Source organism: Cricetulus griseus, assembly GCF_003668045.3.
Source record: "Cricetulus griseus strain 17A/GY chromosome 1 unlocalized genomic scaffold, alternate assembly CriGri-PICRH-1.0 chr1_1, whole genome shotgun sequence".
In the NCBI taxonomy this organism is placed as follows: Eukaryota; Metazoa; Chordata; class Mammalia; order Rodentia; family Cricetidae; genus Cricetulus; species Cricetulus griseus.
Window position 1 is genome coordinate 268,133,104 of NW_023276807.1, and position 23,170 is coordinate 268,156,273.

Genomic DNA, 23,170 nt, shown 5'->3' on the forward strand with positions numbered 1-23,170 from the left:
TCACAAGTCTCTGGTGATGTTGCCAGATTGGGAACCATACTTGAAAAAGCACAGTCAAGGTCTGTTCAGCTCCTGGTGACAGTAAGTGTTCTAAAGTTCTCAGAAAAGATGTGCACTTTGAGCTTACAAAGTAACTGAACTCTGAAGTCACCACTGGCCTGGCTGCTTTCAGACAAAGCAGAGTTCTGATTTTCAGGGAGTGACTCTGTGGTTCCACAGATTGACTTTAACTAGTTTAAGTTGCCATCTTATAGTTAAACCTGGTCCATGGGGAAAAGCTAATAATACCCACCTTTCTTCCTTGCAAGACTGAATGCAAAAGGCACGCCCTCGAGGCAACTTGAGAAGGTGTGCAAGGCACCCCAACACTGTCCTGTGTTACTGAAGCAAACCCCTCTCTTCTCTTCACAGGGTTGCATGAGTTCTTCTTCCTCCTAGTCCTGGTGTACTTTGTGGTGGCCTGCGTTTATGCTCAGGCGCTGTGGCAGGCTCTCAGGAAGGGAGGTCCCATGCACATGGTCTTGAAGGTCCTGACAACTGCACTGCTGCTACAAGCTGCCTCAGCCCTAGCTAATTACATTCATTTCTCCAGGTAATCAACCATGTGTTCATCATTAACTCATCCTAATTAACTCGTCCACAGAAATGATGCTTGCTTTGCTTATGAGCCCTTTTCCACACTTGTGATTTATAATCGTGCTCTGCTCTTCACTTCCTCAGGTACTCCAAGGATGGAATAGGGGTACCTCTTATGGGAAGTCTGGCCGAAGGTGAGGGTCTGTCCGAGTACTTTCTCAAAGATAAATTTGCCATATTCTGAGAGGGGGAGGGAGAGAGACACAGAGAGAGATGGAGAGACAGTGACAGAGAGACAGAGACCGAGACCCTAAAAACTTTGTTTTCAGCTAGTACTTGCCTAGCATTGAAGGAGGCCCTGGGTTTGATCTCCAGCCCTGTAAAGTGATGATGGTGATGCTGGCAATGGTGTTCAATAATTATTTTTGCTGTGGTGTAGTTTTCCTATTCACAATGTAGTCAGAACTCAGCTTAACTAGAGCAAGCCTGTAGATTTAGTACCTGGATCTTGTTTGATCTTGCTAATAAGCAGTGTGTCCAGCTTAGTTCTTCACTGTTTGTTGCCCACATGGACTTCCTCAGTTCATCCTCCATAAAAAGCAGACGTGCTTTGCTTGTCCCCATTCTGCAGAATGTGCTCAGATACAGGCTGCACTGCTGCACATTCCAGATGTCATCAGGCAGGGAGCTGCAGAGCCCAGATTCAGACTCAGGACTTCATTTTCCTGTCGTCATTCCGTGTTCGCCTATACTGACTCTGTTTCTGATCCAGGACCACATACACACCTATAATTGAGCTGACCTCATATCTTTGTTCTTTTGTTTATAAGAGGAACTCTTAGTAATTTAAAAAATGGAAAGGTCTGGTAATCATGACATTTTAAAGAGGACTTCTGAGAGAAATGAGGTCATGCCATGCTTTATACTCAGAAGTGAACGCTCTGGCCGGCAAAGGATTTTGAATATGGAACCACGCTCGATGTTTTCCTTTTCTTCCCATAGCTCCCTTTAGTCTCACCTTTCTTTAGCAAGGTGTCTTTGGACAATTGCCGCCTGTCTTCTCAGAACTCACTCATCTGATTGCATCACCTATTTTGATTCAGAAACTTGGGGAACTTTTGTTACCTTGTGAAACCAAGGGTACAATTCACCTTGGACATGAACACGAGGGTCTGTCCCTTCTGAATGCTGTCTAGACCTTGCTTTTCTTTTGAACATATTTGCTAGGGCAGGTCAGAACTGTAGAGATAACTTAGGCAGTTGAGGGAGTTGACAGCTGAAGAGACGGAGCACAGCTCACAGACCTTAGCAGAAACCTTGTCCTGAAATTGAGGGTCATTGGCTGTTTGTCTGCTGTGTGAAATTGTGGGCGCCTGACTTGACTTTTCCCCTTCCGTCCTGGGAATTCTAAGACTTTCTGCCTGTGACACAAGCATTCTACCACTGATTTATATCCCTTGGTATTTGAGAGTGGGGTTCACTTTTTGTCTTTGAGCTTACTGTGTAGCCTGAGCCTCCTCCAAACCCCAAATCCTGGCACTATCTCCCAAGTCCTCCAGTTAAGTATTGCACCCCATGTCATGTATTCCTCCATGCTCTGTGCAGTAGCTGTTCTAACTGGAACAAATTGATGTTGCTAAGTGTTGGTAATTCTTCCAACAAAAGAATTATTAGTTAAGTGATTAAATTCAAGAAAGCAAAGTTCTTACATGATCTAAGTATTTCATCTATAAATAAATAAAATTCACATGTATCTACATTTTTACAAATATGAATATATCTATTTATATATAAAATAAAAGGCAACAGGTTATTATTTTTGGCAACAGTGAGCATAGGTTTTCCTATTTAGTTATTGTATTTTATCGATCTTTGTAACCTGGTGTATAAAGAAATGAGCTGGAAAATGAAGGGGATTTCCCCAGGTATTTGTTTTTGCTACTTAGGAGCTTACATAGGAACCCCTTCAGCCATCTTTTTTATCTAGTTAGCTGACTGCATTTATGAAATGTTTAATGAAATTAATTGACATCACACTTAAACATGTGATGAAAGAGAAATGTGCTTGATCTGTCAGGCTGTGTCATTCACGTGTAGTAACAGCTCTTTATCAGCAGTCACTGAAACCATCCACATACATACATAAGTCTCCTGGGGAGACAGACATCTGTTTTCCCCAGAAAGCACACCAAGAACAGAATTGTCTGTGCTTCATCAGGAAAGGGTGGGGCACTGCGGGCCTCTCCTCACCCTCCTCCAGGACGGGAAGCCAGTGGTCCTCCATCTTGTGGAGCTCTCCTGTAGGTAAACAGAGCTGCCAAGAGCTCAGGAAGTCAAGGCAGTGCCACGCCGTGTCCAGAAGTCAGGGTGTCACAACAGTGTGTGTAAAGTGGCCTGTTTCAGCGCAGACGACAGAGCCGGAGGAAGTCTGTCAAAACACATCTAGCATGTATTGTTATGTAGGGGGTAGCGTGCTATGTTGTGATCACGAGCCATTCACAAACTCCGTGATAAAAAAAAGTAATGGCTTTCACTGTAAGCAAGCAACTGTTACTTAGGAAGATGAGTATGCGTGGACCCCGAAGCATTTGTCGACTTTTGTGTATTCGTTTGCTGCTGTGCGGTGTGCATCTGCATCCCGTGGCTTTCCTGACCGCCTGGAAAGTGCCGTTCTCCTGCAGTGCAAGCGCTGGCCGCCTGGTGGCACATGGCACTAGTTCATGGCACTAGTTCATCTGCCTCCCGGACTCTGTCTCCTACTCTTTCTTAACACTTTTAGAGAATACTCCATATTACAGTTCATCCATCAAACATCAATAGCACCCTAAAAAGGATACTAATATTTTCCACATTCCAGAAATTATATTTAAGATTTGTTTCTTTTGTCAGAATTGTACATAGCAATAAGAGCTTTAAGGAGAAGAAAGAAAAAAATAGCTTTAAGGTTGGACAAATACAGATATAATATAGCCATGTATGTACATTTTTAAATGGTAGTATTTCACTGTTCTTAAAACCAGGTACAAATTTTATAACAAATATTTAATGTTTAGAACTATTAGACATTAATATCTCTTCCTGAATTTCCTGGGTTGCTTTTGTGGTTTGAAAAGGGGCATTCGCACGCCAATGTGAAATGTGCCAGGTGCTGTGGGCTGTGCAACTTTGTTGACTTTGGTTTTCGTTCCCCTCCAGTTTTTGACATTGCCTCCCAGATTCAGATGTTGTACCTGCTCCTGAGCCTGTGCATGGGGTGGACAATTGTCAGAATGAAGAAGTCTCCAAGCAGACCTCTCCAGTGGGACTCAACCCCTGCGTCCACAGGCATCGCAGTGGTCATTGTCGTGACCCAGGTGAGAGCTGACCCTGCACACCAAGTGTGCCTCACTGCACAACGGACACTGGGATTCTAAGAAATTCAGATGAGATGATCTCACTAACCTCCTGGTGCCCATGTGTTAGAGAGCAGGGTTTGACTTACTAAAAATTGCATTTCCTACTTTTTCTGTTTCCTTAAATATTTAAAAAAAAAAAAAAAAACATTTCTTGGTGCTAGAGAGGTGTCTCAGCAGTTAAGAGCACTGGCTACTCTTCCAGAGAACCCAGGTTCAGTTCCCGGCCCCCACACGGTGGCTCCCAGCCCTCTGCAACTCCAGTTCCAGGGGACCAGATGCTGCCTTCTGATCTCTTCAGGCAAAAAAACCCATACACATAAAATAAATTAAAAATAAATGAATTTTTAGAGAAGCCACGTACACTCATTTCTCAAATCACAGCTCTCTTAAAAATCCAGGTTTTTAAAAATCGCTTCATTATAATTGCAGTCCATTGTCACTGACAAATAGCCAACTGATAAGATTGACACTGCTCTAGACCTGGACACTGAGAGTTAGACATAACCGTCATCTTCAACAACAGCCAAACAACGATAATGACACCAACAGTCTATCAGCTGATAAACACACACGTGTGGTTTTAATATACTGACCACACGTTAGCACAGGTGTGTGTAAACACAGAATTCAGATGTGGAAAACCAACTTATAGGAAATGGCAGTTCTATCATCATACCTCTTTGTTGTAAAAGTCAGGTTTAGAAGTGTAGTTTAAGAAACCAGATAGGTATAATTTAGTGTAAGGGAAGAATGGTGATTTTAGTAATAAAACTGTGTGTGTGAGTGTGTGTGTGTGTGTGTGTGTGTGTGTGTGTGCGCGCGCGCGCGCGCGCTTGTGTGAGTGTGAGTGAGAGATTGTGAGTGTTTATGCACATGTGTGTGTGTGTATGTGTGTGCTAGTGTTTGTGTGTGTTGCTAGTGTGAGTGTGACTGTTCACATGTTTATGTAACAGTGTGAGTGTGTGAGTGTGTGTCTGTTCACATGTTTATGATGAGGACAGTGTGGGGGGTGTATGAGCATGCAGGTGGGGGCGGGTCTGTGACTATGTTTCTATGTTCTTGTCTCTGTGTATAGCAGCTCAGGCACATGCTTCCACACCCAGTTTTTTCTTCCACTGTGAGTTTTAGGGGTAGACTCGGTCCTCACTGGGATTGGGTAATGGTTGCTGGAGGAGGGGTTGTCCCTTGATTCAGTGGTGTGCAGGCTTCAGTAAATAGCCTCCCAGCCGTGCAAACAGCCCTAGTTAATGGTGACCACCTCCGACAAAAGAGAAACACAAGCATGGGGTGGGGCTTGTAGGGAAGAAGGGTTTCAGTGGAGGGGGAGGGGAAGGGGGGGGAAGACTAGATTTCATTATATACATGTATAAAACTGCCCAAGAAGAAAAAAGAAAACTTATTTAACACACAAAGTGAGTGTGTTAGATTTTCAGTGTGTTTACATTCTTAAAGTCCATGCTTTTCCTGTCACTCTAGGTAACTTCACATGCTTAACTAAACATAGAGACATTCATATGTCTTTCTATATGAACGAGGTACTAGCACCTCTAAGACACTCTGCCTAAGAGTGAGTTGTTTCCCTAACTTCCCCAATGGCAAGTTTCAGATCCCAAAGGACGTCTCCTTTGTGTGACCACAGCAGCTCTTCCACTACAGTGCTGTGGTGGTGAGAACTGGAGTAGATAGTGTTGCTGCTGGCAGCCCCATAGGCCAACGGAATTGGATTTTGTTGTTTTGAGATGGGTCTCATTATGTCGAGCAAGCTGGTCTAAAATTCAGAGAGCTCGGCCGGCACCTCCTTAGTGCTGGGATTAAATGCAGGAGCCACCAGGCCCTGCCAAAGAATTGGATTTAATATTGAATTTTATCTATCAGTGGTGTTTGGAAGTGACTAAAGACTCAGTTTTGAAAGCTGAGCTTACATAAGGAAATGCAAAAGCATATTTGATGGTAAAAAGATTATAATAATTTAAGTACTTGGAGTTTAGTAAGGACAGAGCAATAAATAGAACAGCAGAAAGCTGTGTTTTGTTTTGTTTTGTTTTGTTTGTTTTATTGTCACAGCTTTGAGAGGTAAGGTCACAAAAAAGTAAGGGTGGGTGACAGTGCCCAGGAGTTTTTACCAGATATCACAGATGTGCTTTCAGACTGAGACCCAACAACCTGTGTCCAGTCCTGAGTCCCCACATAACAATGGGCAAACCCACAAAGTTGTCATCTGACCTCTACAAACATGGTGTGGTACAGACATGCACCTTCACACACACAGTAATAGCAAAATAAAATCCAAACAATAAACAAACATGTCTTCCCTTACTTTAGGAACTTGCCAGAAAGAGTGACATTTGACAACAGTTGGGACTTGGCACACTCTGTTCGAAAAGATGGAGCTATTTGAAAGTGGTCTTAAATTCGGCATGCCCATACGGCCAGATCTCAGTGGGCAGAGACATGACATTGATGAAACTTTTGAGGCCAAGCCTCTCATAAAACCAAGCAAGTTAGCCTCGAGACAGCGAGGAGGGTTGTGATGGGAGGAGGTGGGCTTAGAAGAGACTGCACTCTTCGCCTTTTTCATCTGTTTATTCTTAGTGATGATGGTTTTGGCTCGTGGTAGCAATAGTCACTGCTTGTTTATTGTTTCCCTGGGCATCACTGGGTAGAAATCCCTCTCAAGAGTAGGAGAGCAGGAAAAGAACCACACTATTGATTGACAGCCTTTACAGTCCCATAAATCTTTGCTTTCCTCCGGAATGTTTTTCTAGCATTCAAAAGATGCTTACAGAAGGGCTGAAGACAAATTTTATTGAAAATAGGTGTATTTTTCTCTAATTGTTTTTCTATTTACAGAGCATTTTGCTCCTTTGGGAGCAGTTTGAAGACACGCGTCACCATAGCTCGCATTCTCACCGCAGCTTAGCAGGGGTCCTTCTGATCGTCTTAAGAATTTGCCTGGCCCTGTCACTGGGCTGTGGCCTCTCCCAGATCATCACCATGGAGAGGAGCACGCTCAAGAGGGACTTCTACATCACATTCGCCAAAGTATGCACCGGGCAGGAAGTGCTTCCTCCTTCCTCTTCCTGTGGGGAGTTAGTGAGCTATTAGCCTGGGCTGCTTTCTGTGTGCCTCAGCAGTGCTCGGAGCCTTTGTTCCTTCAGCTAGTCTTCAAGCCATGCGTGATGTGGTCACAAAACCATTTTGCAGAACCCATGCAACCATATTTTCCACGTAACCTCTGAAAGGGCCATTGGCCCACATGTTGTTTTTTCTTTACCAATAGTGATTTTTCTTCTCTTCTGTGGGAATTTTTTTTTTAAATGTATTTGTCAGCATCTGTTGCCCGTCTGTACTGTTACTCTTCGGGTCGGGTTCTGTGACAAGCCGTGAGGAGCTGTCCTTTAGGATGAGAGGATGCCGCCCAGAGGCCGGCGCACATACTGGGTGGGCTGCTTCATCCGCCTGTGTCCACGCTGCTCTGCGTCCTTGTGCCTGAGAAATCTGAGAGCAGCTTGGATTCTTTCTGTATCCATCCAATCCAATGCTTTAGAGTTGCTCCAATGCTCGGAGCAAAGAGCTTCCGAGCTTGTCTGTCTTAGTTCTCGCCACTGCCTCGTGGAATCGGTGCCACCGGCCCCTACATTCCTCTGCTGGAGAATTTGAATATATGCATTCCTGAAAGCATTTCCCTCTTTTTCTGCCAGTGGTAACATGCTGAACACTGTCTTTCTTGCTCCTCAATCTTCAAAGTGCCCCAAGCATTATAAACTTGTTTCAAATTTAATTTTGGAAAAGAGATACATTTTGACAGTTCCTGGGAAAATAGAGAAAGGTATTTGAAAAGCATACTGTAAAATTTCCTGTTCCCACTCACCCTGTTGCTTCTCATCTGCAATGCCACTCTGCCACAGTAACCACTGTGAACCTTCTTGGGTATTTTTACTGAGTTCATTTCAGTAGGGACATGTGACTGTGACCCCGATACATCTGTAGCTGGCTTTTCTCAGCTACCACTTACTACTTCCGATATCGCAGCATTGGTAGTGTAGAAGATATATGTTATGTAACATTTATAAGCGTAATGCTAGGAGTGCTCTAAAATTTAGCAATTTGGTTAGAGAAAAGTATTAATGTCGTAGCAAAAACAAATATATTTCTACATTTTATTTCAAGTTTATTCTGAAGTCAGTTGAGGCCTGTCAGGATCTACAAGAGAGAGAGTGTTAAGATTTTATTTTTATTTATGAGTATGCGTATTGTGCCCTTGTGTGTGTGTGTGTATAAAATGTCAGATCCCCTGGCACTACACTTACACTTGTGAGCGGCCTTGTGGGTGCTGGGGACTAAACCTAGGTCATCTGCAAAAAGACCAAATGCTCAGTAAGAATATTTGCTGAGCCATGTCTCCACCCTGGCCCCTAAGTATTTAATCATTGTTTGATTTTGATTCAGGACCTCAGTCGATAGCCCAGGCTACCCTCAGGCTGTAGTGTTCCTGCTCTAAGGGCCCTAATGCTGAGAGGACTCCAGTGTATGTTGCCAGGACCTGCAGTGTTCTGTTTTTGCTTTAATCTGGTGCATTCAGAAGCAAAGACGACAGATCTTACTGGCTTGTCGCTTTCTTCTAGGGCTGTATCTTGTGGTTCCTGTGCCAGCCAGTGCTTGCCTGTGTCGCTGTAATATTTAATGAGTACCAAAGAGATAAGGTGAGCAGTATGCATGTTTTCAAATCTTCATTCGGAACACGTGAAAGCAGGAGATGTTAAAATAGTGGCCACTCAGAAGTTTCTTGAGTTCTTTGAAACTCAAAAGAAAATATTAAAACTGGTGAGTCCATAAATTAGAAGTTTATAAACATTAAAAAGAACTTAAAAATTAGTTCATGAATAGATTGATAGAAATGGCATTTTTTTGTTGGTCTATTTGCTTTTGAAACAGGATCAGAACACATGGCCCTGAGCCTCAAAACGAACTTGGCTCTCCTGTCTCTGCCTGCCAGGTGCTGATCACAGCACATGCACCCAGCCCTTGAAGTTGCCTCTCTGGGTTTTAGCCTATTTCAGGGTCACGTTTTATAAATTCAATTAGAGGACATATAATGCATCTTTTTAAAAATGAGTAAAATTGTTCATTGTGTACTGGTAACAGCCAAAATAGAAAAATCACATTGCTTTAATAGACCGCAGAGTAGCATACCTGACTTTAGATTGTGTCAGTGCCTGCTTCCTTCATCAGCAAATGGCTCCAGCATTTCAGAGCAGAGCTCTGCCATTAGTGTTTACAGTAAGCAGGATTGTAGCCCACAGAAACAGCTGTGACTTGAGGCAGAGTATGCTTACTGCTATTATGAAATAACCAGATTCCTGATTTTTCTTGTTACCAAAACTCATGTCTGTGACATGCATACCCTTGGGAGACAAGGAACTTTTCTGTTCTGCTGTAGTATCTGTAAACTAAGTGCCAAAAGAAGTTTGCCCTTGGAACAGTCACAGTCCTGAAGATATGCCTACCTTCTGTGGAAGGGGTTTGATGAGATACACCATGGTACAGGCGAAGGATGGTAGACTGTGTGTGTCTGATGAGATACGCCGTGGTACAGGCGAAGGATGGTGGATTGTGTGTGTGTCTGATGAGATACACCATGGTACAGGCGAAGGATGGTGGATTGTGTGTGTGTCTGATGAGATACGCCGTGGTACAGGCGAAGGATGGTCGACTGTGTGTGTGTCTGATGAGATACACCGTGGTACAGGCGAAGGATGGTGGATTGTGTGTGTGTCTGATGAGATACACCGTGGTACAGGCGAAGGACGGTAGACTGTGTGTGTGTCTGATGAGATACACCGTGGTACAGGTGAAGGACGGTAGACTGTACAGAACAAAGAGTGGATGTGTGGTAAATTCAATGTAACTTTTCTGTTTTGGTGTGCATTGAAACATTCTCTTTTTCTTTTTACCTTGCTCCAGGTTATCACAATCGGTGTTATCCTTTGCCAGTCTGTTTCCATGGTAATTTTGTATAGACTCTTCCTGTCCCACAGTCTATACTGGGAAGTTTCCTCACTTTCCTCAGTGACACTACCACTGACCATTCCATCTGGACATAAAAGTCGCCCTCATTTCTGAAGCCCGGCTTATGCCGGAAGCACAGTGAATTGGGTACGTGCAGTAAGGGTCCAGATGCAGTGACTTCTCTCATGCTCCTGCTGTGAAAAACTGAACAGTGAGCGAAGGCACAGCATGGTATCTATATCACTGCATTTCAGCAGTGCTGAAACTCTAAGGTAATAAATGTGCTGGAGTGCACTCAAACAATAAACCTGTGAAAGAGAATGCTGTTTCAAGGTGACTGAAGCACTTTTGATGTGGAAATGTGAAAGAGACGACTCGAATGACATGTGGGTCAGGTGCTCACACCTCCGATGCCTCATCAGTATTGAGCTCAGGTCTGATAGTCTTAAACAGTGCTCCCTCAAATGATCACGCTTACACATATCCAGCTAGCCCAGGTGTGACGTCAGTGGGAGGTGCTGATTTTAAAATACTTTTCATGCTTTACAGAACGTGCATTTCACATTACAGTTTAAAGGAATTGGAAATGAAATTACTTCAGGAAATAAATAGAAAGTATGTTAACATTAAGTGAGTTAGCTTTTGTTCATTCACGGGTGGGTTTATTCTGCAATTTCTCTCGTATTATTGGCCTAGATTAGGCTTTACTTTGATTAGGAAAGGATTTTGGACAATGTGTGGGAAATTCTAGATATCTTACATTGTTTTAAGGGCAGAGAGGGTTTTTAATCTGAACACTTGGGTGAAGGGACGAGCAGGCTTTTGTGTTTAGAAAGAAAGAAGGAAATAGTATATGATATGGCACTAAAATTCTAATCCTGAGATAATTCATTTCTTACATTGAATCCCCAATCATAATTAAGCTGTATACACAGATTAAATTAACAGAAGCATTTCACATAAATGTTGGTTTCAGTCGTCAACTACCCATGAATTCCTGGCCAAGGATACTTAATCAGGATTAAATTTTCTATGAATAATTGAAAAACAAAATACTCACTGGATTTGTTATAATCCATGTTGGCACTGGATTGTAAGTAGTTGCCATCTTGAATCCTTTGTAATAAAGCTGTGTGTGTGTGTGTGTGTGTGTGTGTGTGTGTGTGTTCCCCAGATTGAGTGTGTAGTTTTCTAAAAAGTGCCTGATTAAAGAACTGCTATGTGGTTATCAGTACTCACTGTATACAATGAGAATCCTGAGTAGTAGTTATTGATTGGCAATTACTCTGGTGGTATTTGTCAAGTTGTTTGGACCTTTTGTTTGCCTTTGGCTAATTTTAAATATTTGTATCTGCTTACCATGTTTTAAAGCATGGAATGGTGCAATAGCCTGGTAATTGAGTTTTTTAATGAAAGATTCAGGTAACATAGCACAATTACAAAGTACCTGTGGCTTTATCTTTATTTTTCCCTTGCATGTAGTTTTATTGGAAATGAAAATATTCTGCTTCATTTTAAAGGCAAAACATGTTTGCAGCTAGCAAATTGGCAAAGTAACACAGTCCAGCCACGATGAGAGCATTTCTCTAGCAGTGTTGATACCCTTCAGTAAAGGAGAGCTTACAGACTGACGCAAAGATGTGTAAGGTGTGACTCAGGTTTGTAGACCTACTGAGTGCTTATAACCATCTTCTTCTCTCTCTCTCGGCATCTCACTAGTTCTACAAGTTATATCTGTTGTGTTCAAGTATAGTTCAGTTAAGCCAAAATGAAAGTTCTGGAAACAACAGTGTTCTCTTTCACAGAGAGCTGGGTTCGTGTGATGACAGAAAGCACAGGACGAAGACCAATGTGCTTGCATCTCCAAAACTTTTAGCAGGGCTTTTGTTTGTTTTTTTAATATATTCAGTTGCTGGTAATTTATATTTTACTGTTAAGAGCAGTTACTAAGTCAGAAAAATAGTTGTTAACAAATGTATGGAACTATCCTCACCTAACAGATCCAAAGACAGAAGTATCTCCTGTCATAATAGTGTCTGTTTTCTGTCCCTCCCCTGCCTGACTTTCTCCTGTCAGACATTGCCTTTTAAATTAAGGGTTTTTCCTTTAAAAACATTAGTCTGTGGACACCCCCATCCTGTTAAGCACTGTTTTCTTTCTTGAAGGAAATATGAAGATGCTTGATTTTGTTGGCATGTATAGTAATGTAAATGCCTACTGTACATCAGACACCTTAACCTCACTATAACTAAATCAAGCACCCATCTAACTGAGTAGGAATAAATAAACGTTCCTTTGAAGCTCACCAGACCTTTTTATTATTCTTATTTTGCTTTCATGAGCTTTTGGACATATTTACTAGGTTATATGTTTTTAATTTTAATGTGTGTGTGTGTGGTACCTGTGGAGCCAGAAGAGGGAGTCACATCCCCTGAGTTAGTTATGGGCAGTAGAGACCCTCTGGCTGGGGGTGCCAGCATCCTAGTCCCCCGAGAGCAGCAAGCACTTGTAGCAGCTGAGCCGTCTTTCCAGCCCCTACTGTGTAGTTTCTCACTGGGATAAATGAGTATTTGTAGTCAGGCTTAGCTGATGATGGCAGAATTGGACCCGCAATTGTGCTGAAATCTGAAATGAACTTCAGCAGCTATGAAAATGTAGTCCCTTTCATACTGGAACCTAGCCAACAGCCAGACATGGAGAGTAAGTCCAGGTTGAAGGGCTTGCTGTCAGAAACTTCACGATAAACAAAGGAAGCCACATCTGATGAAAATAGAATATACACAAGTCTACGATAATGCTAGTGAGACTATACCGTGTATGTGAGCGGAATACTGGCCCCTTTGACGTGTTTCCTTCAGTAGAGAGTATGCTCTGGAGATTCTCTGGGGACTTCAATTATTTGTGACATTCTTATACCTAGTTTCTGTGGTGTCAAATCTTAGAGGATTTTGGTTTTGATTCAAGATGATAGGATTGTTACACGAAGCCAGACATTTGGAGGCTTTATGAAAAGAGGTTTACTGCCTTTAAACCCATGGTGGGTCCAGGAACTGAGACCAAACTGATCAAATGACTTCCCTGTGAAGTTGGGGTGTGTGTGGGTGGAGGGGGTGTCCTGTAGTTTACATCCGGCAGTCCTCTAAGTATCCTTCCTGCTTCTACACCTGGGTAATTGTCTTCACAGCTCCACGGACATGGTGCATGGCATGTCCTAGGAATGCCTCTGCAGCCATTCACGGCATAGCCCATACAGTCTCAAAAGGGAGATCAGCAGGATGGGTGGGATTTAGGATCCCTTTGTGGTGATCATTTATCAGGTTTGGTTTTGGTTTTGCTTCTTGTAAGTTTAGAATTATTTCAATACAAGGTGTGTGTGTGTGTGTGTGTGTGTGTGTGTATGTGTGTGTGTGTGTGTGTGTGTGTGTGTAATAGGTTCAGGCTTGTATAAAGGTCAACTATAGAACACTTGCCTGGCATGTATGAAGCTCTAGGTTCAACCCCAGTACCATACATGGAGGAGGCTTTCCTGTTGTGGTCAGACCTTCGCTACTGACAAAGCATTTTGTCTGACACAACCCTATCATGGCTGCCTTTTCTTCCTTGGTGCCATGGCTCTATCTTCTCCTGTTTCACCAATTGGAGTATAAATGATAAGAGAGTTTGCCCATTGTCTTTATTGTACATGGAGCATTCCCTAGTGCTCAGATACATACATATTTTTGTTTGTTTTATTTTTTTGCTTTATGACTCAGGCTGGGCTCATTGTGTGGCCCAAGCTGGCTTGGAAATCATGGCAGTCTTCCTGCCTCAGCCTCTCAAGTGCTGGTATTACAGGCATGAGCCACCACACCTGGCCCTCAAATGTATTTTTGAGGCGAGTGAAATGACTTAGCAGGTAAACGAGCTTTGCCATACAAGATTGGCAGTCTGAGTTTGACCCCGAGAACCCAGTATAGGTGGATCTGATACATATATACCATGGCACATATGTTTATACATACAAACACACAACAGTAATAAAATCATATGTAAGTGAACAAGTGAAAGAAATTGTGAAGGAAATAAAAACCCAGAAATGTATTTATCAGCATAGCATTACTAAACCACACTGTCTGCTTGGCTTCAATAGTGCCTGTCTTGTCCATTGTTCACTTACAGGGAGCTCCCAGATGTGTGAAATCTTTAGTCAGGTGTTATGAGGCGTTCGCCTTTACTGCCATGGAATACTTGGTGAGCTAAATGACAGGAGTTGGAACTAGCTGATAGAAAACAGGAAACTAAAAATAACGACACATGTCATAGCAGCTCAGGGTCATTTAAGGCAGTGAAAACATTTCCCTGTCTCAGTACACTCAGCTTTATTCAGTGTAACCCGTAACAAGTGCCTGTTACGATAAATCTTTCTGCCAAAAGCTGCTGAGCCCCACTGCCACGTGTAAGCTTTGCGCCAGCTGCCCGCCTGAGTTAGGCCCAAATGAATACACAGAAACTTGTATTACGTACAATGCTGCTTGGCCAATGACTAGGATTCTCATCTGTTAGCGCAGTCTCAATTATCATACATCTTTATATTTTATAAGACTTATCGTATCGGACGTCTTATTGGCATCCTTCCTTGCCGGTGGCTCACATCCTGCCGCTGGAGGAGGCGAACAGGAAAAAGGGGTCCTTCCTGTTTCTCCTTTGCTTAAATATGAGTCTCCTTGCTATGTCACTTCCTGCCTGGATCAGCACTTCTCTACTACATTTCCCAGAATCCTCTTTGATTCCTAGTCCCGTCTACTTGCTGTCTCATTGGCCAAAATTTTGAAGTCAAAGCATTTTTAAAATGTATAAGTTGGATTAATTTAGTAGCATTTATTTTAGCAGCAATAAGTCTTTTTTCGGCAATCAAACAATTTAAAGACAACAATATGGCATATAGTATCCAGATTCTCTGTGTATTTTCCAATTTTATGTGGCTTTTTTTATTACTTTATTTTTACTTTCTTTTGTTTTGTTTTGTTTTTTTTCGAGACAGGGTTTCTCTGTAGAAATCTGTCTGCCTCTGCTTCCTTCAGCAAATCCTACCAGTGTGCGCCATCACAACCGGCTAATCTATTTCTTCCTGTTATTTTTTTCTCTCACAAGCCTACATAGATTTTTTTTAATATAGTGTAAACCTTTAGAGGTTTTTCTTTATCTGGATCTGTCTTATCATCTTGGGAGTGTCGAGTCTAAACCCCAGAAGCACCAGGACGTCTCGAGCATATGGAAGCTGATCTGATGCCTCTCAGCGGCCCGACAGGGCAGGCTGTGGCGGCGGATTTTTCTCTTTCTCTGGAAACCTTGGAGCATGGAGTCATCTCGCTCACTGACACCATTCTGTTACGATAAATCTTTCCGCCAAAAGCCGCCTGAGCCCACCACCACGTGTGAGCTTTATGCCAGCCACCCGCCGGAGTTAGGCCCAAATGAATACACAGAAACTTGTATTAGGTTCAAAGCTGCTTGGCCAACGACTAGGATTCTCATCTGTTAGCTCAATCTTAATTATCATAAACCTATATATTTTATAAGACTTACCTTATCGGACGCCCTATTGGCGTCCCTCCTTGCCGGTTGATCACATCCTGCCACTGGAGCAAGAGCGGAGGGGAAAAAAAAGACGCTTCCGGTTTCTCCTTTAAATCTGAGTCTCCTTGCTATGTCACTTCCTGCCTGGATCATCACTTATCTACTACATTTCCCAGAATCCTCTTTGACTCATAGCCCTGCCTAACTTGCCGTTTCATTGGCCAAACAGTATTTTATTTAACAATCAATAAGATAAACATACTTCCCCCATCAGTAGTGTATGCACTTAATAGGAAGTGTGTGCATTTAATAGGAAGTGTGTGCATTTAATAGGAAGTGTGTGCATTTAATAGGCAGTGTGTGCATTTAATAGGCAGTGAGTGCATTTAATAGGCAGTGAGTGCATTTAATAGGCAGTGAGTGCATTTAATAGGCAGTGTGTGCATTTAATAGGAAGTGTGTGCATTTAATAGGAAGTGTGTGCATTTAATAGGAAGTGTGTGCATTTAATAGGAAGTGTGTGCATTTAATAGGAAGTGTGTGCATTTAATAGGAAGTGTGTGCATTTAATAGGAAGTGTGTGCATTTTGAACAAAAATCAGAGACATCTTAAAGGGATTGAGGTTTACAAAGTGGGAACCCTCCAGCTACTCCTCGTGTTGTAAATACTACCTCATTACCTGGAACTTTCTTGTTTATATTTCTAGAAATAGCTCCTTGCATAGATAAACATACATATGTATTAAAAACAAGTTGTAACATGTCACACACCTGCCAGTATACCTAGTAATGTATTCTGTAGCCATGCATATAATGTGTTTCAGTGTATGGATTCACTTTATTTGTTTAACCTGTTTTTATTGATTTGGACATTGTTGGTTTCCAGTCTTTTGCTAATATAGGTGGGGCTGAAATTAAGGCTGTGAAGTCAAGAATTTGCTTACTCTTCCTCCTTCCAGGATAACCGCCTCTACCCCACAACTTCCTGCATCTAAGTCCTTTGTAAGTGATTGACTAGTGTCTGGTTTTGAGTAAGATGACGTACAGTGGGGGTTGTCTACACAGATCAGCCATCTGATTAGAGTCAGTCATAATTGAAAGATGGGGGAAAGTGTTTTATCAGGTTTGTTTTTAGTTTTGTTCTTTCATAATTTCATACACACACGGTGGATTTTGGTCCCTCTGTCCACTCCATTTTCTCTCTGCAGTAACCACCCTCTCCCTGTTCCTCCCTATAAATCCATTTCCCCTGTTACTAGTTTTGTTTACTTACTCACTCACTCACTCAGCACTTGTAGACTCTATGATCCTGAGTTTGGAAGTAACCATCGTGCCTGGTGGACTTACAGCTGGATACAGTGTGGGTTCACAGCTGGATGATGGCAGCAAGTTTGTGGTTCCAGTGAGTGCCGTGTTTAGAAAGTGGTACTTCCCAGCCCCCTTCTCCATCCTTCCGGTCACTTCTGCGGTGTCTGTCTCCTGAGCCTAAGGGGGTGGTATCAGTGTCTGTGGCCAGTCTTATCTAGGCTCTGCTGCCGTTTATTCTCAGTACCGTGTGCAGCCATGTGTCTTTGTGTGTATCTCTGTTGACCGCAAAGGGAAGGATCTCCTTAAGGCTTTGCATAGCCCTTGAGGTCTGTGGATACAGATATTCAGGGGTGTGGCTTGATTCTGTTCGGTTCCGCTAAGTAGCCATCTTGGATGTCCACGTTCTCGTCCCCCAAACCTTTCATGAAGCCAATATTATCCTAGTACCAAAACTAGATAAAAACAAAGGAAATTGGATCCAGGTGTTGGTGGCGCACGCCTTTTATCACAGCACTCGGGAGGCAGAGGCAGGCAGATCTCTGTGAGTTCAAGGCCAGCCTGTTCTTCAGAGCGAGGGCCAGGATATGCTCCAAAGCTACACAGAGAAACACTGTCTTAAAAAAAAAAAAAAACCCAAAACACAAAGGAAGTTGTAGACCAATCTTCTTTAATAACACCAATGCAAAAATTCCTAATAAAATACCTGCAAACAAAGATCACATCAAGATTATTTACCATGATCAAGTTGTTTTTTTGTTTTTTGTTTTTTGTTTTTTTTTTTTCTGAAGATATGGGGAGAGCTCAACATAAATAAGTTAATAAATGTAATATTAATGGACTCAAGGGTGGAAATTGCATGATTATCTCAATAGATAAAGAAAAGTCCTATAAGAGCAATATCCCTTCATGATCAAAATCATAGAGAGGCTAAAGATGAAAAGGATATGTACACCTTAACATAATAAAAGCCATATATAACAATCTGTAGTTGGTATATCAAATATGGGGAAACTTGATGCATTTCCACTAAAATCAACCAAAACAGAGTGTGTGTGTGTGTGTGTGTGTGTGTGTGTGTGTGTGTGTGTTTAACTTTTATTCAATATACTGACATTTTAGCTAGTGCAATAAGACATGAGAAGGAACTAGAAAGGGATACAAATACCAAAGGAAAAAAATCAAATTATTCTTTTGGCAGATGCTATTCAAAACCCAAGAGATCCTAAGGACTGCACACACACATACACACACACACACACACACACACACACACAGAGAGAGAGAGAGAGAGAGAGAGAGAGAGAGAGAGAGAGAGAGAGAGAATCAGAGTGCGTCCTGGCTCTAATACTTTCAGCAACAAAGCAGGATAAAGATGCCTTGAAATAAACTTAACCAAAGAATTCAAAGACCTCTATAAAGAAACTTGAAAAAGGAAATAAAAAGCAGAGATAGAAAAACCTCCCATGGCCATGGAATAGGAGATTTGATACTGTGAAAACAAATGTATTATCAAAAACAACGTCATGGTAAATGCATAAAAAATTGGCATATTCAGTGCAACTTAACAAAGCCTTTCTTTGTGCAATCTTTTAAAATCTAAAATTCTCATGGACCCCAGATAGTCACAGAAATCCTGAGCAAAGAGGTTAATACTGGAAGGATCACCAAACCCAATTTTAATTTGTACTGCAGATTCACAGTAACAAGATCAGCATGGTAGAACAGAAACAGCCATATTAGCCTAAATGTAAACTTATACAGCCACTTATTTTTTATGAGACAAAAATATCCATATTAAAGCAAAGATAGAATCTTCAACAAGTGGTGGTGGGAAACTAGATATCCACACATGAAGTGATGAGACTGAATTCTTATATCACCCTGTACAAAAAATTCAACACCAAATGGGTTAAAGACCATACCGGTAGCCTAAGCTGAGGCTCCTGGAGACGAGGAACACCTCATGGTAGAGGCATAAGCAAGGACTTTCTTGGTAGGATTCCAGTCAGTCAGGAGACAATGCCAATAGCCGACAAAAGGTACTGTGGTAAATGTATTGTGTATTGTGTATTGTGTAAATGTATTTGGCTCTCATAAACCCAAAGGGAATAGCACTATTAGGAGGTGTGGCTTTGTTGGAATTGATACGGCCTTGTTGGAGGAAGTGTGTCGATGTGGAAGCAGGCTTTGGGATTGTATATATGCTCAAGCCATGCCCAGTGCTTCAGTCATTTCCTGTTGCCTACCTTTCAAGGTGTAGGACTCTCAGCTCCAGCACCATGTCTGCCTGTCTGCCACCATGCTTCCCACCATGATGATAATGGACTAAACTTCTGAAACTGTAAGCCAGCCCCAATTAAATGTTTTCTTTTATAACAGTTGCCATGGTCATGGCATCTCTTCACAACAATGGAAACTCTAAGATGAATACTTAATGAAACTATAAGCTTTTGCACAGCAAAAGGAAAGAGTAAAGAGATACCCTACAGAGTGGGAAAAAAAACTTTGCTATAAAATCCAGAGTATATGAAGAACTCATACAAAAAAAAAAAAAATCAAAAGGCAGAGTAAGGAACTTCAGAGTTCTCAAAAGAAGGAATGTAAATGGCCAATAAATATCTTTTAATGTGTTCACTACTCCTAGTCACCAGAAATAAAAACGTCAGTATATTTTGAAATTCCATCTTATACTTGTCAGAGAGGCAGTCATTGAAACATTAGGCTGCAATGGTGCCTCATGGCTGCTGTAACTCCAGCCCTCCAGCTGTACACCTCCTTGGGCACCTGCAGTCATACACACACACACACACACACACACACACACACACACACACACACACCATTTTACATCTTAAAAAAGGAGAAGTACTGGTGAGGACATAGATAACTCATATGCACCAATAGTGGGATGTAAACTATTCCACCACAATGCGAATCTGCATGTAGGTACCTCAAAAACAAAACAAAATAAAACTACAAATACGTGGCTGGAGCTTTTCTGTCTCACCTGGCCGGTCCAGAAGTCACTTATAAAATAATCATTCAGAGGCTCAGAGGCTTAACATTAATTATAGTTGTTTTGCCGGTAGCTCAGACTTATTACTGGCTAGCTCTCACATGTAAATTGACTCATTTCTATTCATCTATGTATTGCCACGTGGCTGTGGTGTTACCTCATTTTCTACATGCATCCTCGGCAGCTGCTGGCATCTTCTCCCAACCCCACCTCCTTTCTCCCTGTGTATCTGCTTCGATTTCCAGCCAACCTATATTCTGCCCTGCCATAGGCCAAAGCAGCTCTGTCCATCAACCAATAAAGACAACACATATTAGCTGCGTAGAGAAGGACACCCACATCATAAGTAGATGTACCATGTGACTCATGCACCCAAATGATTTCAAATAACCACACCACAGACAAATAGAACATCCACTTTACCCAGGTAGCCCTGTTCCCAACAGCCAAATTACACAGCTAAACTACATGCTCAATAAAAGGAATGGATAAACATAGGTTATGAGAATCTTCATCCATAAATAGAATAGTTATGTCACTTGCTAGAAAATTGGTAATGGAGGTAGTTGTATTTCGTGTTTTGTCTCATTTGTGGGCCCTAGACTTTCTAGATACTTTAAGTCACATAAGTCCCGATGACATGAGAAAAGTAAAAACCACTTCAGAGGACTAATGGGGGTGGGGGTGGGGGTAGAAATGAGAAAAGGGTTAGGGTTAGGGTAGGTGGGAGGGAGTATGCTCAACGCACTTGTATGAAAGCGTACATGAAATGATATAGTACTATTTATAACGAAAAATCTTTAAAAACCTTACTTCTTTAATTAAAAAATATATTTGAGAATTAGCCAAGGAAGAAAAAAAGAGAGAAACAAAGAAACAGTAAAGGTAATATATGTGACCTTGGTCATAGAAAAACTACTGAGTCCAAGAGCTGGTTTTAAAAAGAACGATAAAATTTACACGCCTATATCAAAACTGTAAAAGGGGGGAAATAAAAGGAAAAACACAAGATACTGATAGTAAGAATAAAAGCAGCAGAAAAAATGTAGGCGGTGGATACAGGGAGAAAGATTGACCAAGCAAAGGAAGCATGAATCACTAAGGTAAATAGTGGCAATTTAGAAGCATCTGGCACTCTGTAAAGTGTATGTGAGGGGACGTTGGCCCGAGGGGTAAAAGTGCTTGCCGTACAGGGCTGACTGCTTGAGTTGGGTCTCCAGAGTTCACACACAGCGATGTAGCTGGTGGCTCACGTCTGTAGTCCCAGCACTCCCAAAGCAAATGGGGGGCAGAGACAGAATTGCCTGGGAGTTCACTCCCAGCCGACCTGGAATACACCGTCCATCAGCAGAAGCAAGGAGACCCTGTCTCAACAATGTGGAAGGAGAGAACAGCTCTCTGTTGACCTCCACATGTATGCTGTCGTGCACATGTGTGCACACTGACACATCAGTAATTCCTTCAAAGGGGGAATAGGAAGGGCTTGAGGGCTTACCCCGTTTTATAAATGGAAAGGTAGCTGTGGCTTCCTTGTGTCCCACAAATTTTGTTACAAGTTTGACCCCCAGTGCAGTACGGTTGAGTGAGGCCTGATGAGATGATTAGCAGAACCTAGCTAATGGACATCATGCATGTCTGTTATCTCTGTAGAGTGGTTGGTGGTAAAGTTAATCCATCCTGCTGGTTTGGTTTTCATGTGCTCATGTATCCTGTCAAGCCCTGCCATGCTTTTATGCAACACAAAGACCCTGGCCAGGCCGTGCCCCCAGACTGACTGCTCCTCAGACTGCACCCTCAGACTGACCTGCTCCTCAGACTGCATCCTCAGACTGACTGCTCCTCAGACTGACTGCACCCTCAGACTGACTGCTCCTCAGACTGCACCCTCAGACTGACTGCTCCTCAGACTAACTGCTCCTCAGACTGACTGCACCCTCAGACTGACTGCTCCTCAGACTGCACCCTCAGACTGCATCCTCAGACTGACTGCTCCTCAGACTGACTGCTTCTCAGACTGACCTGCTCCTCAGACTGCATCCTCAGACTGACTGCTCCTCAGACTGACTGCTCCTCAGACTGACCTGCTCCTCAGACTGACTGCTCCTCAGACTGACTGCTCCTCAGACTGACCTGCTCCTCAGACTGACTGCTCCTCAGACTGACTGCTCCTCAGACTGACTGCTCCTCAGACTGCATCCTCAGACTGACTGCATCCTCAGACTGACTGCTCTTCAGACTGACTGCTCCTCAGACTGATTGCTCCTCAGACTGACCTGCTCCTCAGACTGTATCCTCAGACTGACTGCACCCTTAGACTGACTGCTCCTCAGACTGACTGCTCCTCAGACTGACTGCTCCTCAGACTGACTGCTCCTCAGACTGACTGCTCCTCAGACTGACTGCTCCTCAGACTGCATCCTCAGACTGACTGCTGCTCAATCTGCCCCTGAGCTCCTGTCTCCTCCAGCCTTATATGCCTCTCCCCACCCAGCCATATCACTCCTGCCTCCACCTCCCTAGTGTTGGGATTAAAGGCCTGTGATCACCTTTGTGTGAGCTGTTTCTCTTTTAGACTGGATCAATTTCCTGTAGCCCAGGGTGGCCTTGAACTAACAGAGATCTGTTCGCCTGTCTCCTGATTGTTGAAATTAAAGGTGTGTGCCACCACTGCCTGGTCTCTATTGCTAACTCTGCATTCTGATCTTCAGGCAGGCTTTATTTGTTACAGCATAAACAAAATATCACCACATCTTTTTGGGTTTTTTTGTTTGTTTTTGTTTTTGTTTTTCCATGTGAAGCTGAGTATTTTTCTTTTAAGGTCTGTGTCTTGGGGTTTCTATTGCTGTATGAGACACCCTGACCAAAAACAAGTTGGGGAGGAAAGGGTTTATTAGCCTTACACTTCAGCATTGCTGTTCATCACTGAAGAAAGTCAGGACAGGAACTCAAACAGGACAGGCACCTGGAGGCAGGAGCTGATGCAGAGGCCATGGAGGCTGCTGCTTACTGGCTTGCTGACCATGGCTTGCTCACCCTGCTTTCTTATAGAACCCAGGACCAGCAGCCCAGGGATGGCACCACCCACCATAGGCTGGACCCTCCTCCCCCATTGATCACTGAATGAGAAAATGCCTTACAGCTGGATCTCATGGAGACATTTCCTCAACTGAGGCGCCTTCCTCTCTGATGACTCTAGCTTGTGTCAGGTTGACACACAAGACTAGCCAGTACAGTCTGTAATGAATTGAGTTGGAATTTTGTTGAATCTGTAGATTGCTTTTGTTAAAATGGCCATTTTTACTATGTTAAT

General features: G+C 42.7%; 1 protein-coding gene and 1 long non-coding RNA gene across 3 annotated transcripts in view; one reads left to right on the top strand and one right to left on the bottom strand.

The window, feature by feature from the left end:
* The window catches only part of Gpr180 (G protein-coupled receptor 180), a 26,911-nt gene extending 16,301 nt beyond the window's left edge, over positions 1-10,610 (top strand). Inside the window, exons 4-9 of one of the 2 annotated variants that reach the window (XM_027393944.2) lie at positions 412-592; positions 721-770; positions 3,772-3,929; positions 6,822-7,013; positions 8,597-8,674; positions 9,936-10,610. In XM_027393944.2, the coding sequence (XP_027249745.1) occupies positions 412-592; positions 721-770; positions 3,772-3,929; positions 6,822-7,013; positions 8,597-8,674; positions 9,936-10,094 (818 nt within the window). In that variant the 3' untranslated portion in view covers positions 10,095-10,610. The remainder of the gene's footprint in view (positions 1-411; positions 593-720; positions 771-3,771; positions 3,930-6,821; positions 7,014-8,596; positions 8,675-9,935) is intronic. The other variant, XM_027393945.2, reaches the window with a different exon arrangement.
* Positions 5,994-15,607, bottom strand: LOC118239024. Its single transcript, XR_004772325.1, has 2 exons — positions 15,546-15,607; positions 5,994-7,782 (listed from the first exon to the last, which is right to left on the bottom strand). It is a non-coding gene; the product is annotated as an uncharacterized LOC118239024 (long non-coding RNA).
* Positions 15,608-23,170: the final 7,563 nt, after the last annotated feature.